The 21310-nt window shown below is 31.3% G+C and overlaps 1 protein-coding gene across 1 annotated transcript; it reads left to right on the top strand.

Annotated features, from left to right (window-relative positions):
- Positions 1-10701: 10701 nt before the first annotated feature.
- LOC133175918 (vacuolar protein sorting-associated protein 26B-like) lies at positions 10702-20390 on the top strand. The gene is made up of 10 exons (XM_061311055.1): positions 10702-10822; positions 12867-13010; positions 13472-13547; positions 13790-13946; positions 14329-14493; positions 15427-15533; positions 17223-17291; positions 17413-17555; positions 19127-20213; positions 20286-20390. The coding sequence occupies exons 1-9, from the start codon at positions 10820-10822 to the stop codon at positions 19271-19273; spliced, it is 1011 nt and encodes a 336-aa protein (XP_061167039.1). The 5' UTR covers positions 10702-10819; the 3' UTR covers positions 19274-20213; positions 20286-20390.
- Positions 20391-21310: the final 920 nt, after the last annotated feature.

The raw sequence follows: 21310 nt of genomic DNA, 5'->3' as shown, positions 1-21310 counted from the left end.
CTTATCTTTGTCAAATCTATAGATATTCATTTGATAAGTAAAATATTACTTATCTTTGTCAAATCTGTAGATATTCAATTGAATTTACAATGTGTTGGTTTAATTGATTCGGGGTTTTATTCTAATATGTCTACCTAACGAAATCTTCGGATTTTAAAATGTATGAAGATGGACTGAACAGTCATGTTTTTTTCAGGTTTTCACATTCCTGTCAAGTCGTTTAATGATATGATATAGATACTCTTAGGCTGGGATCAGCTTTTAAATAAAAATATGGCTCTTAAACTTGAGCTGTTTTTTTTTAAACATGATTTATATGTGATTTTTTTCTGTAAGAATTGCATTAAATAGAAGTCAAGACACGTTATAAATCTTATCTTTAAGTTAAGCAAATGAAAAAAAGATTATAAGTTTTTTATGATTCTATAAAATATTTGATAAAACAGAGGAGAGAAAAATGAAAAGTGGAAATGGTCAGACGGCATTAACAGTTTATGACTTTTAATGAGGTACTTGACTTAAAATTTACAAACTAAAATAGGAAAAAAAATGCAGGAAGGGATTTTGCTGGCGTCTTCAAAGCAATAAAATATCATACTAATTGACAAAGTACATTAATTTAATGAAAAAGGTAAAGATAACGAACAGTGATCGATCTTTGAAAACCCTTCAAACAATACAAATCAGTGGAGAGGGCATAAAAAACCCACCCCTCGAAATCCCAAAGGTGGAATCAGGATAATCACCATATACAGGTGATAGTGAAATATTATTAAATGAATAAGAAGTATTGAAAGATGGTAAAGAAGCACTGAAGGCCATCTGCAAATATTATTCTTCGAAATATTTGCTATTAATTCCTATGAATTTAGCGCAGGTCATCAGCAAAAGTTATTATTTGAAATATTTGTTATTTATTTCTATGAAATTAGTGAGTTAGTCTCAATTTACACATTCCTTTCTATCGTTTAATTTCACATTCATACATGCAAATCACTTCATGTTGAAAATTTGAATGAAAAATGTGATGAAAACAAACAGAGATCGATATAAAATATATACAAATTTGTGAACAGGGCATAAAACACGGACCTTCGGAAATTCCAGAGGTGGGGTCAGTTGCAACCCCAGGTACCTAGGAGGAGTAAGCATGCCCTATCGACCGGTCACACTCTCCATGAACCTTATGTATTGATCACGTAGACGGAATATTCTGTAGTAAAAATTAGTATAATAAACAAATTCCTAACAATTTGCATGAAAAGCTTGTCAGTCAACATTCGACTTAACGATATATTGTATGTGCTAACACTATCATTGTATCGACCATAGAGTTTGAGAAATGTTGACCTTAAACGAGATTGTTGATTTCCTTGTAACATCAACTTATTTGTCAATAGCTTGCCTCGTTTTAGAATGAAATATGGAGATAACGAACTGTAATCGAGTTCAAAAGCCCATTGAAACAACACAAATCGGGAGCAGAACAAACAAAGACCTCTAAAACATCAGAGGTGGGATCAGGTGCAATAGAAGAGTTAATATCCCCTGTCGACCCGTCACGCCCGCTGTATGCTCCTTGCCATGATCAGGAAAATGGAAAAATCCGAAGACAATTCAGAGTTTAAATAATGGCCTAAAAAATTAGTTTGAAAATTAGTTTGAAAAACGTCAGTCAGCACTCGATTTAATTTTAGACTATTTGCAGACAAGGTCATTGTATCGACTATAGAACTGCGAAATGATGACTTTAAACGTGACTGTCGATATACTCCTTTTATCAACTTGTTTTTTCAATATTATCTCAGTTCTTAAATTGTTAGTACGCAGAGCATGCTCTTGAATATCGAATCATCTGGGAGATATACAGGTGATAAAGAAATATTGCTACATAAGTGAGGGAAGTTAACGATAGAAAAGTTGAAGTCATCGCGTTATCATAAAGTTTTGTTGTCAGGTTATCATTGACGTCTTTTTCTAGTAAAATACCGAAATATGAAGATTTGTCAGACTCTGTGGTACCTTTCATTTCAACTTCACTGGGATATATAGTCAACATATGAATAGAAGTAATATTTTTATTTGATAAAATGTCGTCGATAATCTTAATGTCGAGTTGAAGGCCACAGCAAGTGTTTTCTTCACCTCATGTATAAGTTGTTTTTAAATAAAATTTTAATAAAAAATAAATGCTTCATGAAATATGATGATAACGAACAGTATTCAATCTCGAAAGTCCAATGAAACGATACAAATTTGGAACAGAGCAAACACGGACCTCAAAATTTAGAGGTGGGATCAGGTGCCATGGAGGTGTGAGCATCCCCTGCCGACCGGTCACATCCGCCGTGTGCTCCTTGTCATGATCGGGAAACAAAAACCGGAAAAATCTGTAGAAGTTCAGTGTATAAATAATGGCCTAACAGTCAGTATGAAAAACGTCAGTCAGCATTTGACTCAATGACAGGTTGTATGTGCTGACAAAGTCATAGTATCGACCGAAAAACTTGCAAAATGATGAGACTGTTGAAATCCTTGTTTCATCAACGTGTTTGTTAATACTTGCCTCGTTTTAGAAATTGTTCATACGTAGAGCATGCTCTTGCGTATCGAATCAACTGAGAGATATAAAACCCGTATGCAGGTGATGAAGGTATATTGCTGCGTAAGTAAGAAAGTTGACGATTGAAAAGTTAAAGTCATCACTTTCATAAAGTTTGGTTGTTAGGTTACCATTAACGTCCTTTTCCAGTAAAATATCTAAATATGAAACAGATGTGTCAGAATCTGTGGTATCTTTTATTTTAAGCTCACTTGGATATATCGAGTCGACATATGAATGGAAGTAACTATTGTTAATTGATAATACGTCGTCGATATATTGAAATGTCAAGTTGAAGGTCACAACAAGTGTTTTCTTCTTCTCATGTAGAGGTTTTTGAATAAATTCTGCTTCATTTAAATACAAAAATAGGTCTGCTAATATCGGGGCGCAATTAGTACCCATGGGAATTCCTGCAGACTGTTGGAAAACCTGATTTCCAAAAACTACATAGATATTGTGGGTACAATCAGAATACTTTTTAAGAAAATGATTTTGATCTGGAAGATATTTAGAACTGTGAAAAAAGATAGACATGTTTGTTTACAGGTTTTCACTTATGACAAGAATATTCAAGTGGTTGCTCCGTGAATCCTACAATCACAAAGTAAAAATCGTTGTATATTTTTCAAATTTTTAGTAAATGGGCCTGTATTTTTTGTATACTTATCAATAAAACATAGTAATTTAATCAAACATATGTCATCTTTAAAGTACGCAATACGTTTCCCTCAAATCACTGTGTACATGAACTTTTCCAACAACCATCGTGTATGTTCATGTAAAGTCTAAACCTTTCAAACCCTCTTTATAAAAGATTCGGGGCATATAGTTTTTGGCCTGTCCGTCCTTTCACTGTTTGTCCGCAAAAATCTTTAACCTTGCCCATATCTTTTGAATGGTTGGTCCTAAGGCTTTCATATTTCACATGTGACTTCTTGAGCTTGACTTTGGTGTTTGTTCTAAAATTCCTAAAATTACCAAACTTTAAACTTTACCATAACTTTTGAACGGTTGAAGCTAGGGCTTTTATGTTTATTCCGTGTTTCCAGACCTTTCTTTTGATACTAACATTTTTTCATCTCTCGACCTTGTTTAACCTATTTTGAAAACTTTAACCTTTGTCATAAGTTTTGAACGGTTGGTGCTAGGACTTTCATATATCACATGTTTTTTTATGACAAAACTTTTTTTTTTTGGTAGCAACATTTTGACCTCATGATGTTGACTTTGGAGTTTGACCTCAGTTGAAAAAAAAAATTAACCTTCTTATAAATTTTGAACAGAAACTGTTAGATGTTTGGTACCATTCTTTTTTATCCTCATGACATTGACCTTGGAGTATGACCTATTTTTTAAAAACATTTTAACTTTGGCCATATGGTTAGTACTAGAGCTATTATATTTCACAATACCTTTCTTTGGGCATTAATAATTTTGATCTAGTTACCTTGACCTTGAAATTTGACCTGCATCTGAAAAACTTTAACCTTGGCCTTAAGCTGCCAAACGGGGGCATCAGTGTTTCACAAATACTTTTTGTTTTACTACTGATATGGAAAGACTACAGAACGGACAAAACGATTGTGAAAGGATCGGTTCATCTTGTAATTGGGGCATAAAAGCTTTATCACTATAAAAAAAATTAACCAGCAGAGTTCATTAATATATAGTTAATTTACCAATATACGTATTAGTGAAAGTGAATTCATTTTTATGGAATAGGAAAATCGAAGATTTCTTGGGTTCGAAACATGAAACATTCTTGACAACACATTAATACATAATTTTATTATTTTAAATCATCTGATGATCATAGATGATCTAAAATCCGTAGGCCTATTGACCAGAATAAATTGTACAATCGACTACCAGTTAAGATAATACCTTATTTATGAGCAGATCAAAAAAATCTTGTGGTGCACACTTTGGTTGCTATGAATATATACACTCTTTTCAAAAAAAAAAAAATATCTGTTAAACAAGAAAAAGTCTATGGATTAGATATCTGATATCTTTATCATATCATTCTTTCCTATCGTCGTGTTTCAAATTTTAAACACATTTTAAATGGTATTAATCAAATCCAACTAAGAGACTTACAAAGATTTTAATAAATTCTTTCCAAAACAAGTGTATAATTTTATGAGATACTTAAAAGTTGAAATTTCAGCATAATGTAATTATTGTTTAACTGGCTTCCTGATAGCGAAGCGATACTATATGATTTTTTTTTATTCTTAAAATGACCAAGAACCAGTATTAAAAGACACCTTTACACAAAAAATGAATGAAAGACTTAAGCTTGGTCTGCAAGGTACTGGATTAAACAGTTTTAAATAGTTTTAACATTTGGTGGTTTTTCAAAGCTAAAGTGTAATTATTCCATAAATAATTCATATATAGAGCATTTTCGAAATAGATAAGAGCTTGTATGACAACAGAAAAATCCAATATATATATATATATATATATATATATATATATATATATATATATATATATATATATATATATATATATATATATATATATATATATATATATATATATATTAGGGATGGCAATTTGTAACCGGTTAACCGATTACTCGGTCGGAACGATGGCAATCGATTAGAAAAATCTGTAATCGGTTAATCGGAAAAAATAAAATAATTGTTAAATTGAACACATTTTTAAAAAAAAATTATTTAAAAAAAAAAAGAAATCTCTGCACAAAGGATGATCATTTAGGATTAACAGGATCTTATTTGGACGTACATGTAATTATGAATCTCCAGATTGAGACCGTTGAGTAATTGGTCAGTTTATGTAGTGTTAATTACTGTGAAAACACCATGTCGTTACTCCGACGGTCCTGTAATTCTTTAATGATAATAATTGAATCATTGAGCACTGTGAATTGGTGTGTTTGTCGTTTTCAGTTTTCAATCTATTAAATCAATTATTAAACAAGCATTTTAAATTAAGGGCTATAGAGTTCACATGTAGTTTTTATTATCATAATGAAAATGCAGAGAGAACTGTTGTGACATCTGCTCTGGAAAATTATCAATAATGAAAGATTTCTTAGGCTTTTTTCATGGTTTTCTCAATTTTTTCTTCTCTACTAAAATTTAAATAAAAAATATGTACCCGTATTTTTCTGATCCAGAATAAAGACTAATGGAATGTTTTAACTTCTATCGTCTTATTTGGGTCTATTTGTGTATATGGACAGAGCTACTTGAAAAACAATTGTCAAGAAAACGTGCATTTTAATACGATTAACCGGTTAATCGGTCGGAACGTTATGCGGTTAACCGATTAGCAATTCTGTAATCGATTGCCATCCCTAATATATATATATATATATATATATATATATATATATATATATATATATATATATATATATATATATATATATATATATATATATATATATATATATATATATATATATATATATAATGACACAATGAATTAAAGACCGTTTTTTGACATCATAGACAACTGCAATGAAAATGGATTTATTTTATTTGTATTTATTAATATTTTTACCAAATTTTACATTTGTTTTGTTGATAAAGTCTTGTTGAAAAAAATTATATCAAAAATGGAGCTTGTGATTAGTAATCTAAAAGATTACTTTGTTAAAGCAATATGAGCTGCAACTTTGATGTCGGAAAATTTTGTTGCAATATTGTAATTAACTATTTCAATGACAGAAAACAGAACATTTATAAACTTCTGTTGTTCATATTTGCGATGAAAGAACTATTTATAATCTTTGATTGAATCAAAATTACATTATTGTCGTCCTGTACAATATTGATTTCTTATATAATACTAAACATTCCACTGTACAGAAAATCTTTCTTCTGAAAAAAAATTATTACTTTATTTCAGTCTAATTGATCACAAAGGATTAAATTTCTAGCAGATTTATCATAACAACACATTTTTAACAGCAAAATAAAATTCTCAAAAACGCAGTTCATATTGCTATAAGAATTTGTTCTGATTCTAGGTACATAACTTCTATGATGTTGATATTAAAGAGATGCTGGAGTTCCTCATTGATGATATCTACGCAGTCTTTGGAGACATGTCTTCCAACAATATGCTGAAATTTCGATGGACAACATGTACTTCTTTTTTAGTTTACTTGTTTTTATATTCTTATGAAGCAGAATGTATTCATAAATGTCTACATTAGATGAAAAAAAATTTTGTGGCCTTAGTTCAACATTCCTATATACTGACAACGTTTCATCGGGTTTATTCATATGCCGACTCAACCTGATGTACCTGAGTGAATTTGAAGTGAAGGGCAAAACACAGTCTGCAACATCTAGCTGTTTCAAACTGTTTTACTAAACGAAAACCACAATTGCCAACTTACAACTAAACTACAATGTATATGACAAACGGGATGACATCAGCTTTTCATAGTCAACTTACCCCATTTATACAATATTCCACGAACACCTGCGTATGGTGTTTATTCGGTACGTACGCAAGACCATGTTCTGAGTACGATCAATGTTTAAACCGATGTAGGCTAAAGACAAATTAGTTTATGCTAGATGGACTTCAACAACCTCGTTGAAAGTCGGCATTTCCACCGTTTATGGTTCGTTTTAATCTAAAAAAAATTATCCAGTCTTTAAATTAAATCTTAATTTATTAAGCTATTTTTTTATTAACATATCAATCATATGAAATTAAAAAAAGAAACACAAATTTATTTATCTTTTTTTTTTTTTTTTTTTTTTTGTATCTTCATCCATTTATTTCTTTCTTTGCTTTTGTGTTTACGAGTATTTCTATTTATTTATTCACTTTCTTTTTGATTCTGCAATTAGATAACTTTACCTGGTCTGTGAGGTTTGACATCTGTCAACCATTATATAGCAATCATAATAGTTTTAATCTTTTAATAAAATGTAGTTATTTTTCCCTCCTTAGAACTTCAAAATAAGTATTTTAACTTTTCCTTGTTAAATATTCCATAAAATCAAGCCTGGGAAAAATCCATTAAATATAAATGTCAGCAAAGTTATAGCCATAAACTGAAATTATTGGGAATATTAAGAGTATAATATTTTCTTTATTTTAAGATTTATCAAGATTTTTATCAGTAATGCATGATATAAAACAATTTAACGAGTATTACGGTTACTTTAAAATAAAATGTAAAGTCAATCTGATAGGATGACCGCCTATGATTTTATTGTTCTTGACATAAGATAAATGATAAAAACAAAGCAGGAAGTGTTACTGGTATGCGTTATATAAGAAGTACAAGCTTACATATATTGTAAACTAATTTAAAACTCATTGAATGAAGGGCTATTGACCTTTATATGGATTCTAAAAGTAGAAACGTAAACAAAATATTTTATTACAATCAATTTCGAATTTGTTTTAATGTATCTTGAGGTACTTATCTTTCAGGCGTTCTGTAAAATTCAGATATGAAGAGTTGATAGTGTTTCCTGTGTTCTATGACATTCAGATATCAAGATTAATTAATTATTTCAGGCTTTTTTGTTCGCAATTTTTTATTGCAATCTATCATTATAATTACTGGAGATTTATTTTATTTTTTTTTCCAGTGGTATTGATGATACTAAGGTTTAATATGCGTTTCCTGTCTTCAGTAGCTCCATTTTACTTACTTGATTCATGTTTTGGTTGTAACAGTCATCCTGATACTTTCATCCTTACAAACTACTTCCTTGTTTGTTCTAATACATTTCTATCAATCTTTGTCTCGGAAACTTTTTTCAGTCCAATTTGTCTGTAGAAAGTTCCAATGAAATATAGTCGTATTGCTCTTTAGCTCACCTGAGCCGAAGGTTCAAGTGAGCTTTTCTGATCAAAGAGTGTCCGGCGTCCGTCTGTCGTCTGTAGTCCGTAAACTTTTCACATTTTCGACTCCTTCTCAAGAACCACTGGGCCAATTTCAACCAAACTTGCCACAAAGCATCCTTGGATAGAGGGGATTTAAATTTGTTCACAGGTTGTGTCATGTCCTCTTTCAAAGGGAGATAATTAAGAATTCGTGAAAAATTGGTGGTATCTTAAAAATCTTTTTCTCAAGAACCACTGGGCAAGAAAAGAAGAAACTTAAGTGAAAGCTTCATTACATACTGTAGATTCAAATTTGTTCATATCATGACCCCCGGGATAGGGCAGGGCCGCAAGAGGGGGTGGAAGTTTTACATAGGAAAATATAGGAAAATGTCTTTTAAAATCTTCTTCTCTAGAACAGCAAAGCCATGATTAGTCATATTATATTAGAAGTATCCTAAGGTAGTATAGATTCACGTTTGTTCAACATAGAACAATACATAAATTTTATGTAACACGCAATCTGATTGGATAAAAAAAAAATTCGCTTATAATTTACATAAATATTATAACTATAATAATAAAGGTACACATAAAGGTTACCAGGAATACAGGTTATTTATGAAAAGTATTACTTTAATGAAATATATGGAGATAACGAACAGTATTCAAGCTCAAAAGTCCATTAAACAATACAAAATAGGAGCAGAGCAAACACGGACCTCCAAAACATCAGAGGTGGGATCAGGTGCCATGGAGAGGTGAACATCCCCTGCCGACCGGTCACACACGCCGTGTGCTCCTTGTCATGATCGGGAAATAACGGAAAAATCCGTCGACAATTCAGTGTGTAAATAATGGCCTAAATATTAGTATGAAAAACGTTAGTCAGCATTTGACTCAAAGATAAATTGTATTTGCTGACAAGATCATTGTATCGACCATAGAACTTACGAAATGATGGCTTTAAACGAGACTGCTGATATTCTTGTTACATCAACTTGTTTGTCAATAATTTACCTCGTTTTAGAAATTGTACGTACGTAGAGCATGCTCTTGCGTATCGAATCAACTGAGAGATATAAAACCCGTATGCAGGTGATGAAGGTATATTGCTGCATAAGTAAGGGAAGTTGACGATTGAAAAGTTAAAGTCATCACGTTTATCATAAAGCTGTGGTATCTTTTATCTCAAGCTCACCGGGATATATCGTATCGACATAAGAATGGAAATAACCATTGTTAATTGACAATACGTCGTCGATATAATTATCTAAATGTTGAGTTGAAGGCCACAGCAGGTGTTTTCTTCTTTTCACGTATAAGATTTTGGACAAATTTCTGCTTCATATGAATACAAAAAAGGTCTGCTAATAACGGGGCGCAATTGGTACCCATGGAAATTCCAATAGATTGTTGGAAGACCTGGTCTCCAAAAACCACATAGATATTGTCAATCACAAACTCAAGCATCTTTTTAATGTCAACTTCAGAGTACTTGTGTGTACAATCAGAATATTTTTTTAACAAAATAATTTTGCAAATGACCAATGACAAGGTAAGTAAATTTACGAGTTCCATTTTTATTGAAAAAGCAGCTGTCAATGATATCAAAAAGCATCGTGGGGAATTGTTGTGTATAAAGTTGAAAATTCGTAAGTTTTTAAGCTGTTGATTTTGGTAAATCCTTGTGATTTCAAATTTTCCAAAAGTTCCTTGGAATTTTTAAGTATCCACATCTGATTTACACCACTTCTCGAATGATACCGGCTCAAATAATAAAAAATATGATTATATATATTAAAGCATCTGTGACAATTTTAAGACTTTCTGTAAATATAATACAGAAAATATGCTGAGTATAAATACAGCGATAATTGATAATCAGAAAAGAACTTCATAAGTGAGAATGACTCGCGTGAAAATCAACAGTATAGCCTTCGATCAATGCTCTATTGTTTTAGGCACTGATGGCGGAAATTAAAAAATGAGACAAGTCTAGCTCTTTCCCAAAATGCATACAAAAGATATACCAGTGACTCATTCATCGAAAACAACGAGTTTGAAACACCTGTGGGGGTCTTGCTTCAAACTGATATTTTAATTTTATGTCCCCTCTGCCTATCCGTATACTAGAAACATTTTTCCGGATTATTACTGTCCATGCAAAACCGTTGAAGGGGGGGGGGTCAGAAAACATTTTTTTTCTTTTTAGAGATATATGTATAGAATGAAAAAAAAACGAATAAAAGAGTTTCTTTTAATTTTTGGTCTGTCCTTTCAAATATAAATATAGGCCTTGAGCAAATCCCACTTCCGCGAGATTTCGACGCCATTACAGTCGATGAACGACGAAAAGGAGGAGGGGACTAGAAAATGGTAAAGTGTTTTGTTTATATGATTTTGTTCAGCAACATTATGCCATGACATGAACTAATAGTACAATAACCTATCGAAATGTTCGACCAATTACTCCACTGCATAAGGAAGATAAAGCATTATGAACATTTTATTTAGGGGTGGTCTTCCAAGAAGAAGTTAATCACATGACAGAAAATAATAAAGAATCGATATAGCTTATCATATTCCATCGTTGATGATGTACATATTTTTAATGTGCTATACAGTTTAAGACATGGGTGCATCACGTCTTACATGTGTATGCCAGAGATGAATGAAAAATATCAAAATGTGAAAGTACTGGAAATTAGATTAGCTCGAATTTCCTCAAATGTTAGACATTTGATGTTTACGTTACACACAAAACTAAGCAAATGATTACACACTTCATTACAATAAAGAAGTAGAGAATTTTTATTTGGGCAATTCCTGCTGTCTAATACACCTTTGTATTATACAAAATAATGTATGATTTAATAATAATTATATTTTCATGCGTGAGGTGACGGTTGTCGATGGATTGAGCTCATGTAATTTTAGGGTGCACTAAACATAGAATCTCATCCCCTCACGCAGAGTGCAATTATACTTATATACTCAAATGGTTTGCACTAAACGGGAAGAAGGAGAAATTTAAAAAGTAAATTTGATAAAATTTAACAGTTATTGATTCATGAAATCATGGTGAGTTTCTATGGTTTTTTTTTTTTTTGTATTTTATATTCTGTGACCTGTGAAAATGTAGTTTGGCAGTGAGATGCAGTTTGAAAGGGTTGTGGGTCCAGAGTTAACTGTAGATCAATTTGCATAGTCTGAATTTTCTCTTGGCCCAGGCATGATGTGTTGCTTTAAGAGTTGGCAGTATGTCCAGCATTCGCTATTAAATACCATTATAAACTTTTATATACACTTTTGATATTTATCCTCTTCACACAGAGATTGGGATAAGAAAAAGGCTAAATGCGACAATGGCTCATTCCAAGTCAGTGTCAATGTGACATTTCTAAAATCAATGCACCATATGGAATTTTTTAGGGGACATGTATTGAAAATGGTAGGTTAAAATTTGACTTCATATTGAGGAATTCTTTGCAAAACTAAGAAATCTCTGGCCTTTCTCCAGATGAGGATTTTTTCAGCGGCATTTCTTCAACTTCGTGTGCATTAATGTCAAATTTAGACTTATGGTATTACCCAATCAGAAACCATTTAACTGTTTGATAAGATACTGAAGAAATCTAAGTCATTGTTATGCTTTGCTCACAGCAATTTCTTTGATTTTTCAAGCGGAAATTTGACACCAATTGTTAAAGCATTGTAACGAAAGAGATTACAAACCAGTGGGGAAAAGCTAAAAGTTTAAAAAGTATATGCGATGATTATATGTGCTATAAGGATGCAGCATTTTTAATAGCAATGCACTATTATTTAATTTAACGTGACTATAGCGCAGGGCGCATGCTTATCCCAATCACTGTTCATATCAAGTTATACTGGAAAGTTTGAGGTGTGTAATTGTAGATTGTGACTTCTCATCATTCATAGACATGTTTTGACTCTGCAATAAAGAAAGTGATGGACTGATTGATTGATTTAAACTCAAGAACTCAAAACACTGAATTTTATAGGTAAAAAAAAAAGCATGAGCTATGGGATGCTAGCAAAAAAAAAAAAATACATTTTAAAGTTACTTGACAAATATAGACACAAATGAGGAGTGTTGTGTTAGGTTGGCATTTAAATATTTGTTTACTCTTACAAAACGGTACCTAAAAATCTTGCAAGAATTATATGCTATCAAGCTTCCATGAGGAGGAGCACAGTGAAGGGGAGTTACCCTAAATGGTCACAATAAAGCCTATTATAATTTCATTTGTGTATATGTATTTATTTTCTTATGAAATAAAGACAACTTCAGTTATTTTATGTACAGTATGCATACTTTCCATGTACAGAAATAAAGATATCAAAAGCATAATTACTCAGTTTTTGTTCATGTGTTGATACTATTGTTTACTTTTAGAGTTTCTTTGGATTCGGCCCTAGTGCCGACATCGATATAGTGCTAGATGGACAGGATACTAGAAAAACTGCTGAAATCAAAACAGAAGATGGCAAAAAAGAAAGACATTTTTTGTACTATGATGGGGAAACAGTAGCTGGGAAGGTATACTGAGAATAAAGTTAATGTTTTCTGACATTTTAAATTGTTTAACTTTTCATTCATGCAATGTACAAAGTGCATTTCCTCAATGAACTGGAGATGTGGGCAGTTATTATAATGATCACCAAAATTGCCAAAAATTGTAACATTTATAAATTATGCTGATATTTTTGTATCCATAAGAAATTTGAGAGAACAATTTAATAACATATATGTCCTCATAAAGCCAGCTTAAAAACATAAAGTAACCAAAGTATGGTAGATATTTACTACTTTGATATCACAGAAATATTTTGTGTGTGTGTAAGGAAGTGCTCATCCCCAACTTCTGGGTCCAAAATTGTTGAAAATAATCTGCATTATACACATAAGTTACATAACTGACAGTAAATACAATCATAATGCATATATGTCATGAAATGTTTCAAGTTATGTAATATTGCAATCTGAAAATTCTGTTGTAGGTAAATATTACAATGAAAAAAGCTGGCAGTAAAATGGAACATCAAGGCATCAAGATAGAATTTATAGGACAAATAGGTAAAAGATGTTAACTTTGTTTGCTGTATGGGGTTAGGAAAATTTAGTGAAATGGAAGAAAATTGACAGTTAAAGTGGATAACATGAATTTTCTTTTCAATATTGTTAGCATTTAAACAAAATCAAGAATGCTACTTACATGTAATAAAATTCTCTTAGTTAAAGTGAATGCAGGGGTGAAGTGCAAAAACGTTTTTAACATCATATATTGTGGATTGACACTATAATTCAATTTATTGTAGAATTATATTATGACCGAGGAAATCACCACGAGTTTACCTCTCTTGTCAAAGAGCTAGCTCGACCAGGGGAGATAACTGGAAATACAACCTTTGGTTTCGAGTTCCAGCAGGTTGAAAAACCATATGAATCATACACAGGTGCCAATGTTAGGTTACGGTAAGTCAGCTTATAAAATATTGTGCAGTAAGTGCCGATGACTTGTATGTCTGCAGGGACGATGATGAAAAGGTACAAATGGCATCTTCATTGGTTATTAAAGAGAATTATATTTGTAGTTATTTGTACCCATGAAAAAAGAAATACATTTACATGACATATCAAAGTTTTATGCACATTTAGATAAAGAATATAATGCAAAATATGATTGTGATAATTAAGAATAAATGCACTCTGCTGATACAGTAAAGAAACTTTCTTGGCTGTAGAGCCAAGCCTCTTTAAAGAATGTACTTTCTTGCAAAGAATTACTTTGCATCACTAATAGGCATTTAGTCCAAAGAGAAAAGCCCAATTTATTTTTGTCTGCTCTCTCCAACAGGTACTTTTTACGAGTGACAATAGTGAAGAGATTGTCAGATACTGTGAAGGAACAAGACATTATTGTACACACATTATCACAGTACCCGGAAATGAACAGCAGCATAAAAATGGAGGTCGGCATTGAAGACTGTCTACATATAGAATTTGAATATAATAAATCCAAGTGAGTATTTGATGGTAATCTGTTATTTCAGAGTTGAAATAAACAAGATGAAGGCTGTGATTTTCCGCCTTTAGTAAATTCAAGAAATTATAAAAATGTTCTATGGCATGTACCATATATTGTAAAACATTCACAGTATTTAAGAGTATTAGCATTGGAAAAATATTTTCAGTCTTTTCAAATTAAAATATGCTGTATGTTTTCTCTTCATGCTTAATTGAGGTACCATTTAAAGGATGTAATTGTTGGGAAAATTTATTTTCTGCTGGTTCGCATAAAAATTCGCTACATGGAACTGGCAATAGTCAGACGTGAAACCACAGGAGCAGGTGATCTTACATGGAAAAGCTCTGGTCATGTGGAGAACACCCATATTCTGATAGCAGATTACTTCAGAGTTTATATTTATAGAAATTAATTAAGAAAACATTTTAAATAAATATCATTCTAGACTTTAAACCAGTTTTAGTCATATTTTGACTTTTCTCACCCATAGCTTTCCTTTTTACAAATTAACAATATGCATTCTCAATGAATTACTGAATTCAACAACGAAATTTCCTTTTTGCAATAATTGAAAAACTTCTTTTCCAAAATTAATTTCTTCCTGTTCAATTTGTTATCAGAAATATTGGGATGCTTGCTCACAAACAATTGGTTATGCCTATATGTATATGTTGTGACATTTTGTTTCAAAAGTATTTTTTGGTTAGTTTCTGTTACCTGCTTAGAAGTGATATACAAATGTATATGGGTTGGTTATTTTTATTATTTCTTTTCAGTGCCTTACAATATTTTGACAGTGTTTTGACATCATAGTTCTGTATTTAATCACTTCAAGCTTTCTACGAAGAAGACAGATTTGAGTTACACTTTAAGCCCTGTTTTTTTTTTTTTAATTTTGTTTTAGTTCTGATTGCTTTGTTTACACAGGTACCACTTGAAGGATGTTATAGTGGGGAAGATATACTTCTTATTAGTACGAATTAAAATCAAGCATATGGAAATTCAAATTATCAAGAGAGAAAGCACAGGGACAGGTATTGGCTTTACCTCACAACTGCACTGTTTGACATTTCAAAGTTAACTGTAGAGTAAAAAATAAAACACTTTGAAGAACTACATTGAGTGGGACATTTTAAAGTAAACAGTAGAATAAAATTTTAACAGACTTCAAAGAACTTAATTTAACAGACTGTAAAAAGCTACATTGTATTACTTTGATAATTGTGTTTTGGCATCTCTTGTGAGGCTTCTGGAAATAAGAAAATGTATGTAAAAAAACAAAACAAAACAAAAATCATGCAAGTTTCACTCAGCTGACTGTAGCTGTATTAAATCTGACATATGTACCGGGTATTAGAATTTGAGAAAATTGATATTAAACACATCCTATTTTATGCAATATAATTCAGATTAGTTTACCATCCCCAATCCCATACTGTGTAAACAACCTTTGTTTTAGATATACAATGACATTTAAACACATAGCTTTCTTTTGTCAAGCTTAATTCCAATAGATATTACATCTGTATTATATTAGTACTCAGGATAAATAAGTGTGCATCATTGATAGGCATACAGTTTGATATTTAAATCTTAGTGGCAGACACAGTTGTAACAGAAATTAAAATTGAACATAAAGAACAACATATTTTGATATATTGTAAGTTGGAATATTTGCATGTACTTAGATTTAATTTTAAAGTTATGTGTTGTTTTACACAGGAAACTTAATTATGCATTAATTTTGTTTTAACTTCGTGGGTAGTTTTGTGTAAAATAGTCATTATGTAACTTTGCAAGGATTGAAGATTTTAAAATCGTGATAATATAATTCACAGTTAACAGAAGTTCTTTCCCTTTGCTGCTGTCTCATAGAGAAAGTCTATTTTTCTCACGTTTGTAAACTTTTTGGCTAGCTGCAGATCTGTGACCAGAGAGCTACAGTGCCATCCATTGAAAAAAGGATATATTTATTGTGCACAAAAAGTGCACTTTTCTCGATTTATTTCTCTATACATCTCAAAATATTAGTAACCATGTACTTCAACAACAAACCGTAAGTACAAGGAATGCATGAAGCGTGTTGGACTAAATTGTCTTGCCACCCAAAATGGCAATATGAATAGATGAATTTTTTGATGATCTCAATTTCAGGCCCAGGATGGCTATTAAAATGGTATTGGGGAATGTTTTGTTGTGGAAGTAGTAAATGAATATGCTAGGAACACACAGTAATATTTTGAGGTGGCAACTTAAATATACAGAGAAATAAAATGAGAAACAACAATTTTTTTGTGCACAATAAATGTACAACTTTTTTCAATATGTGGGACTGTAGCTCTCTGGTCGTCCATGCCAATTTTTTCAGGCTAGGGAGCTACACATGATATCTGCAGCTACTTTTTGGCCTGTATCTATGCCAGTTATCTTTTAAAATCATTAATTGTAATTGCACAGTTGTCTATGTTAGGCAATATAATACATCTGTATGACAATAGGGTAGCTACTATAATTTAAATTCTTCCATGAAATGTAAAAGTAGGGCTTTTTCACCATTAACCTGTGCTTGATGTGCAAAGGGAAGTAACTCAAGAGAAATTATTAATTAAATGTATATAATTCTGTTATTTAAAGCTTTGAAGTCTTAAAAGAAATATAAAATAAATCATTAAACATTTGAATACTTGTAATTTTATAGTTGCATGTTACTTTATTATTTTTAGGTCCCAATACGTATAATGAAAATGAAACAATAGCAAAGTATGAAATAATGGATGGAGCACCAGTCAGAGGTAATTAATGACAAACAACCTTAAGATGGACACATCCAGTATGTGCATTTTTCCAACACCCTTTGAAGACTTTCATTTTTTCCCAGCTTTTTGGAATGAAATTATGTCATGGTTTATTTAGGTGAGTCAATACCAATCCGATTGTTTTTGAGTGGATACGAGCTCACACCAACCATGAGAGACATCAACAAGAAGTTTTCAGTCAGGTACTATCTCAACCTGGTTCTGGTTGACGAGGAGGAGCGACGGTACTTCAAACAACAGGTAAGGATAGATGCCACTCAGATTTACATACATGTAGCTAGTTCCCTTTATAGAGGTCCAGCAATAGTCAGTCCATCAGAAGCAAACAAAATCATACATTTTTTGTAGGGATGTCAATTTTGCCAGTAATTCGTATTCGAATATTCAATGAAAGTATTCGAATATATTCGAATATTCGATAAAATAAATAAAATGTGGTTTATTTTAAATATGCATCATCCTATACTTTCAAGAAAGGTTTAGCGTAGGTATTTTTATATTGGAAGTAAAATTGTATGAAGACTTTTGTAGTTGTACAATAAGGAATTCCATTTATTATTTGTCAATGTTTGAAATAAATAATTTATTGAAATGTAGAAGAGTATAATTTTAACAAACGATACATGTGTTTTTATAGCAGCTCCAACTAAGGAACCAGTCGTCTTACCAAAGACAGGATAGTCGTATACAGTTCAGATCTCAATACGTGTAATTAATTATAATTATCAGCCTCAAAAGTGATATGATTATAATCTTTGATACAAAGTTTTTAAAATATAAACAAACACAAAGACAATTTTCCTAGGTAATTAACTAATTTCCTGATAATGAATATAAAATTCAGGATTATGTACAACCCGAGATAATCATTTATTCTGAAATTGAGCCCTTAACAATATTAGTAACAGACTAATTCTATCGGACATTCATTTGAATGATCAATTAAATTTGTTTTGATAAGAATACTCTTCACATATTTTAGATATTCGAAGAAGGTTAAAAATAAACTTTCATTTTGTTGCCCTCGATTCTACATCCGATCGTATTTAACTAATAAAAACTATGAAAGTATGTTTTGTATAATACATAAAGCATTATTGTATAATTCTTTAACACATTCAAAACAAAATAATTTAGTAGATCTTTAAGATAAGAAAGTAGTGAAAGAAATCAGGCGATCGAAATTGGTCAATAGTAAATTAAACAGGGCTTATTTCAGCACTGTTCTAATCAAAATTTATTAATCACAGTACATCTTTTTATGAAATCTGAAAAACACTGAATATTCGAATCTTAAATTCATATTCGAATATCAACTCATCGAATGAATATTCGAATGTTCGAATATTCGTTGACATCCCTAATTTTTTGTTTAATGCTATTTGAAAGATAAAAATGGTTTTATGTATTTTTTTTTTTACCGGGGGCAGATTATTCTTGTAAAGCCAATTTATTATGTTACATCATTAATATCAGAAAATCATATCATTAGTGTGCGGCATTTTAGTCATTTTGAAGCTCTATGAAAAGATCAAGTTTATTTTTCTTCTTCTTTGACCCATAAAAGTCATTACTCAGAGGAAATGCTCATCTGTTTTGACATATCCATAGGCCTGATTACATTAAAAGGAAAAATTGGATTTTGTGCTAAAAGCTTTATTTTTTTAAGTGACATCATTGGATATAAAAGTAGATATAAAAGTCATTACTCAGAGAAAATGCTTGTCTGTCTTGACATATTCCCTTGGCCTGATTTCATTGAAAGCAAAAATTAGATTTTGTGCTTAAAGCTTTATTTTTTGAATGTTCAGGAAATAACAATTTTCCGGCGGGCTGACAAAGCCAGACGTGCGGTAGCTGGAGAGAAGAAGCAGACGCATCACTCAATGCAACATCACAAAGAGGCTGCACCACCACCATCAATAAAACCATCTGAGGAGAATTCAGACAGCCAATGATGTCACTTCCTGTCATGTCCCATCATTCTTTATTCACAGCGGCTTGTGATTACCATAGCAACATTAATTATTTCACTAAGTGTGTGTACATGTTCAAGAAAAAAAAGCTCCCACTTCAAGGTTTTCTTTTGTCATACAGCTTTAGCCATATTTCAGTGTTAAACAAATGTATCACTGTTTGCTATTATTCTTTCTGAACAGTAACAATAGCTCTGTTATCAAATTGATCAAAAATATACTAGTAGTGGATATAAAAAGCAGTGCATGTTGTGCATCATTAATTTAGTGTTTGAATTTAGTATCTAAATAGACATAACTAGATGAAAAGTTTTGGGCATTGACTGTGTTTATTTTCATTAGAGATTCTGTAATCAGATTTCTTTATGTCCATTTGTCCATCAAGAGTTTTGACAACAGTAAAATATGCTAAATATTATCATAGGTGAATAAAGTTTATGCCATAAAAGAAATATGAACAGGGTAATGTTTTCTTACATGAAGGAAAAAAAATTACCAAAATTATTCATTATTTGTAATTCGTAAATTAGGAGATCTACAAAAAATTGGCTCTAACTAAGTCAGTATTTTATACTATACTGTGAAACATAAAAATGTTAACACTGATAATTTTTAAATCTCTCTGTCAAAAAACAGATGTAAAATGTAGATGTTAAATTTCTTGTATATTGAGGGAGTGGCTGATTCCAAAAGAATTATTCTTGAGTACAATTTTTAGTCGGATACTATTCTAAAATCCTATGGAAGCTGATTTTGTGTCAAGTTTAGATGAAGTATGGTTGGACACTAGTACTTTTAATGTAATTTGTACAAATGTAAATATATGAAATATGTGGGCTTGCGTCCACAGTTATGTGCAATGTTAACTCATACTGATATGTGATTTCCCATTTAGAACCTCCAAGGTGTACATGTGTGGATTGTAAAAGGATATTTACATGTAACTTGTAATTTGTGTTTTCTTACACTTACTTACATGTATGCATTGTAATAGGATATGTACATGTAACTTGTAATTTACATTTTCTTGCACTGTTACTTAATTGAATGGGATAAAACCTTATTACAGCTGTAGGACGCTTTATCATGGACAAAAATAATTTAAGAGAGTACCAAGGTCATGTGTGAAAACGTGTTTACTAAAGTGTTGAGATTTCCCATTGTCCTGTCAGATGTCAGGGATAAAATAGTTACTAATGTTGGATTTTCAAGAATAATGTAGTTGTTTTTTGACACATACTAATCTTCCACTTTTATAGTCAGCAATACTAAGACTTGTATGGCTCTGAATTTTTAAAAGTGCATAGCTGAATTATTAAAACGTTCAAGAAATCCCAATTGCTACTTTTATAGTGTCTAGTAAATAAACATGGATCATTCCACATAAAAGTTTGAATATTGTCGTTTCATTAGAGAAGAAATTGTTGATGTTTAGGATAGAAAGATATCATGCTTGTGCTAAATGTCTTTGTGTTTGTAAACAATCTTTGTTATGCGTTGTACATTTAAACAATGGTAGTTAAAGTTTGAGTGTGAAAGGGTGTGGATTTGAAAATACCTGTTTGCGAGTAATTGATTGGAAGAAATAATGTATACGTAATGTATTTATGAATAAAAATGTTAAATATTACATGCATGCATACTCCAGTATGACATTTTAAAAACAAATATCTATGTTATATGTCAAGGAATTGTGTACCATATTCTGAATTGAAGACAAGGGTTTTCATAGGTAGTCTAGAGGGGACCACATTTTCATTGAATCTAATTTAGAGACAGAAATATATGTTGCAGCAATTTTAATCATTTTTTTCATATTTTTCTATGTATTTCCTCATGTGATATGGAACTTCCCTTAAGAGTTTGGCTGCACTCTAATTTTTCAGAGATGCTTTAGAATAGGAAATTTCTGGTATGATAAAACGTTTTAATTTTCTTTCCGTAAATCAGTAATCATCTTGGCAATCTCTATATAACTATTACTGCTACTGTGCTTGCTCTAACATTATCCAAGCTCTG

This window comes from Saccostrea echinata, unplaced genomic scaffold (assembly GCF_033153115.1).
Source record: "Saccostrea echinata isolate AGI-Se365-2 ecotype Australia unplaced genomic scaffold, CSIRO_AGI_Sech_v1 ptg000064l, whole genome shotgun sequence".
In the NCBI taxonomy this organism is placed as follows: domain Eukaryota; kingdom Metazoa; phylum Mollusca; class Bivalvia; order Ostreida; family Ostreidae; genus Saccostrea; species Saccostrea echinata.
Note: the sequence above shows the minus strand (reverse complement) of the source record. Positions and strands in the feature narration are given on the sequence as shown.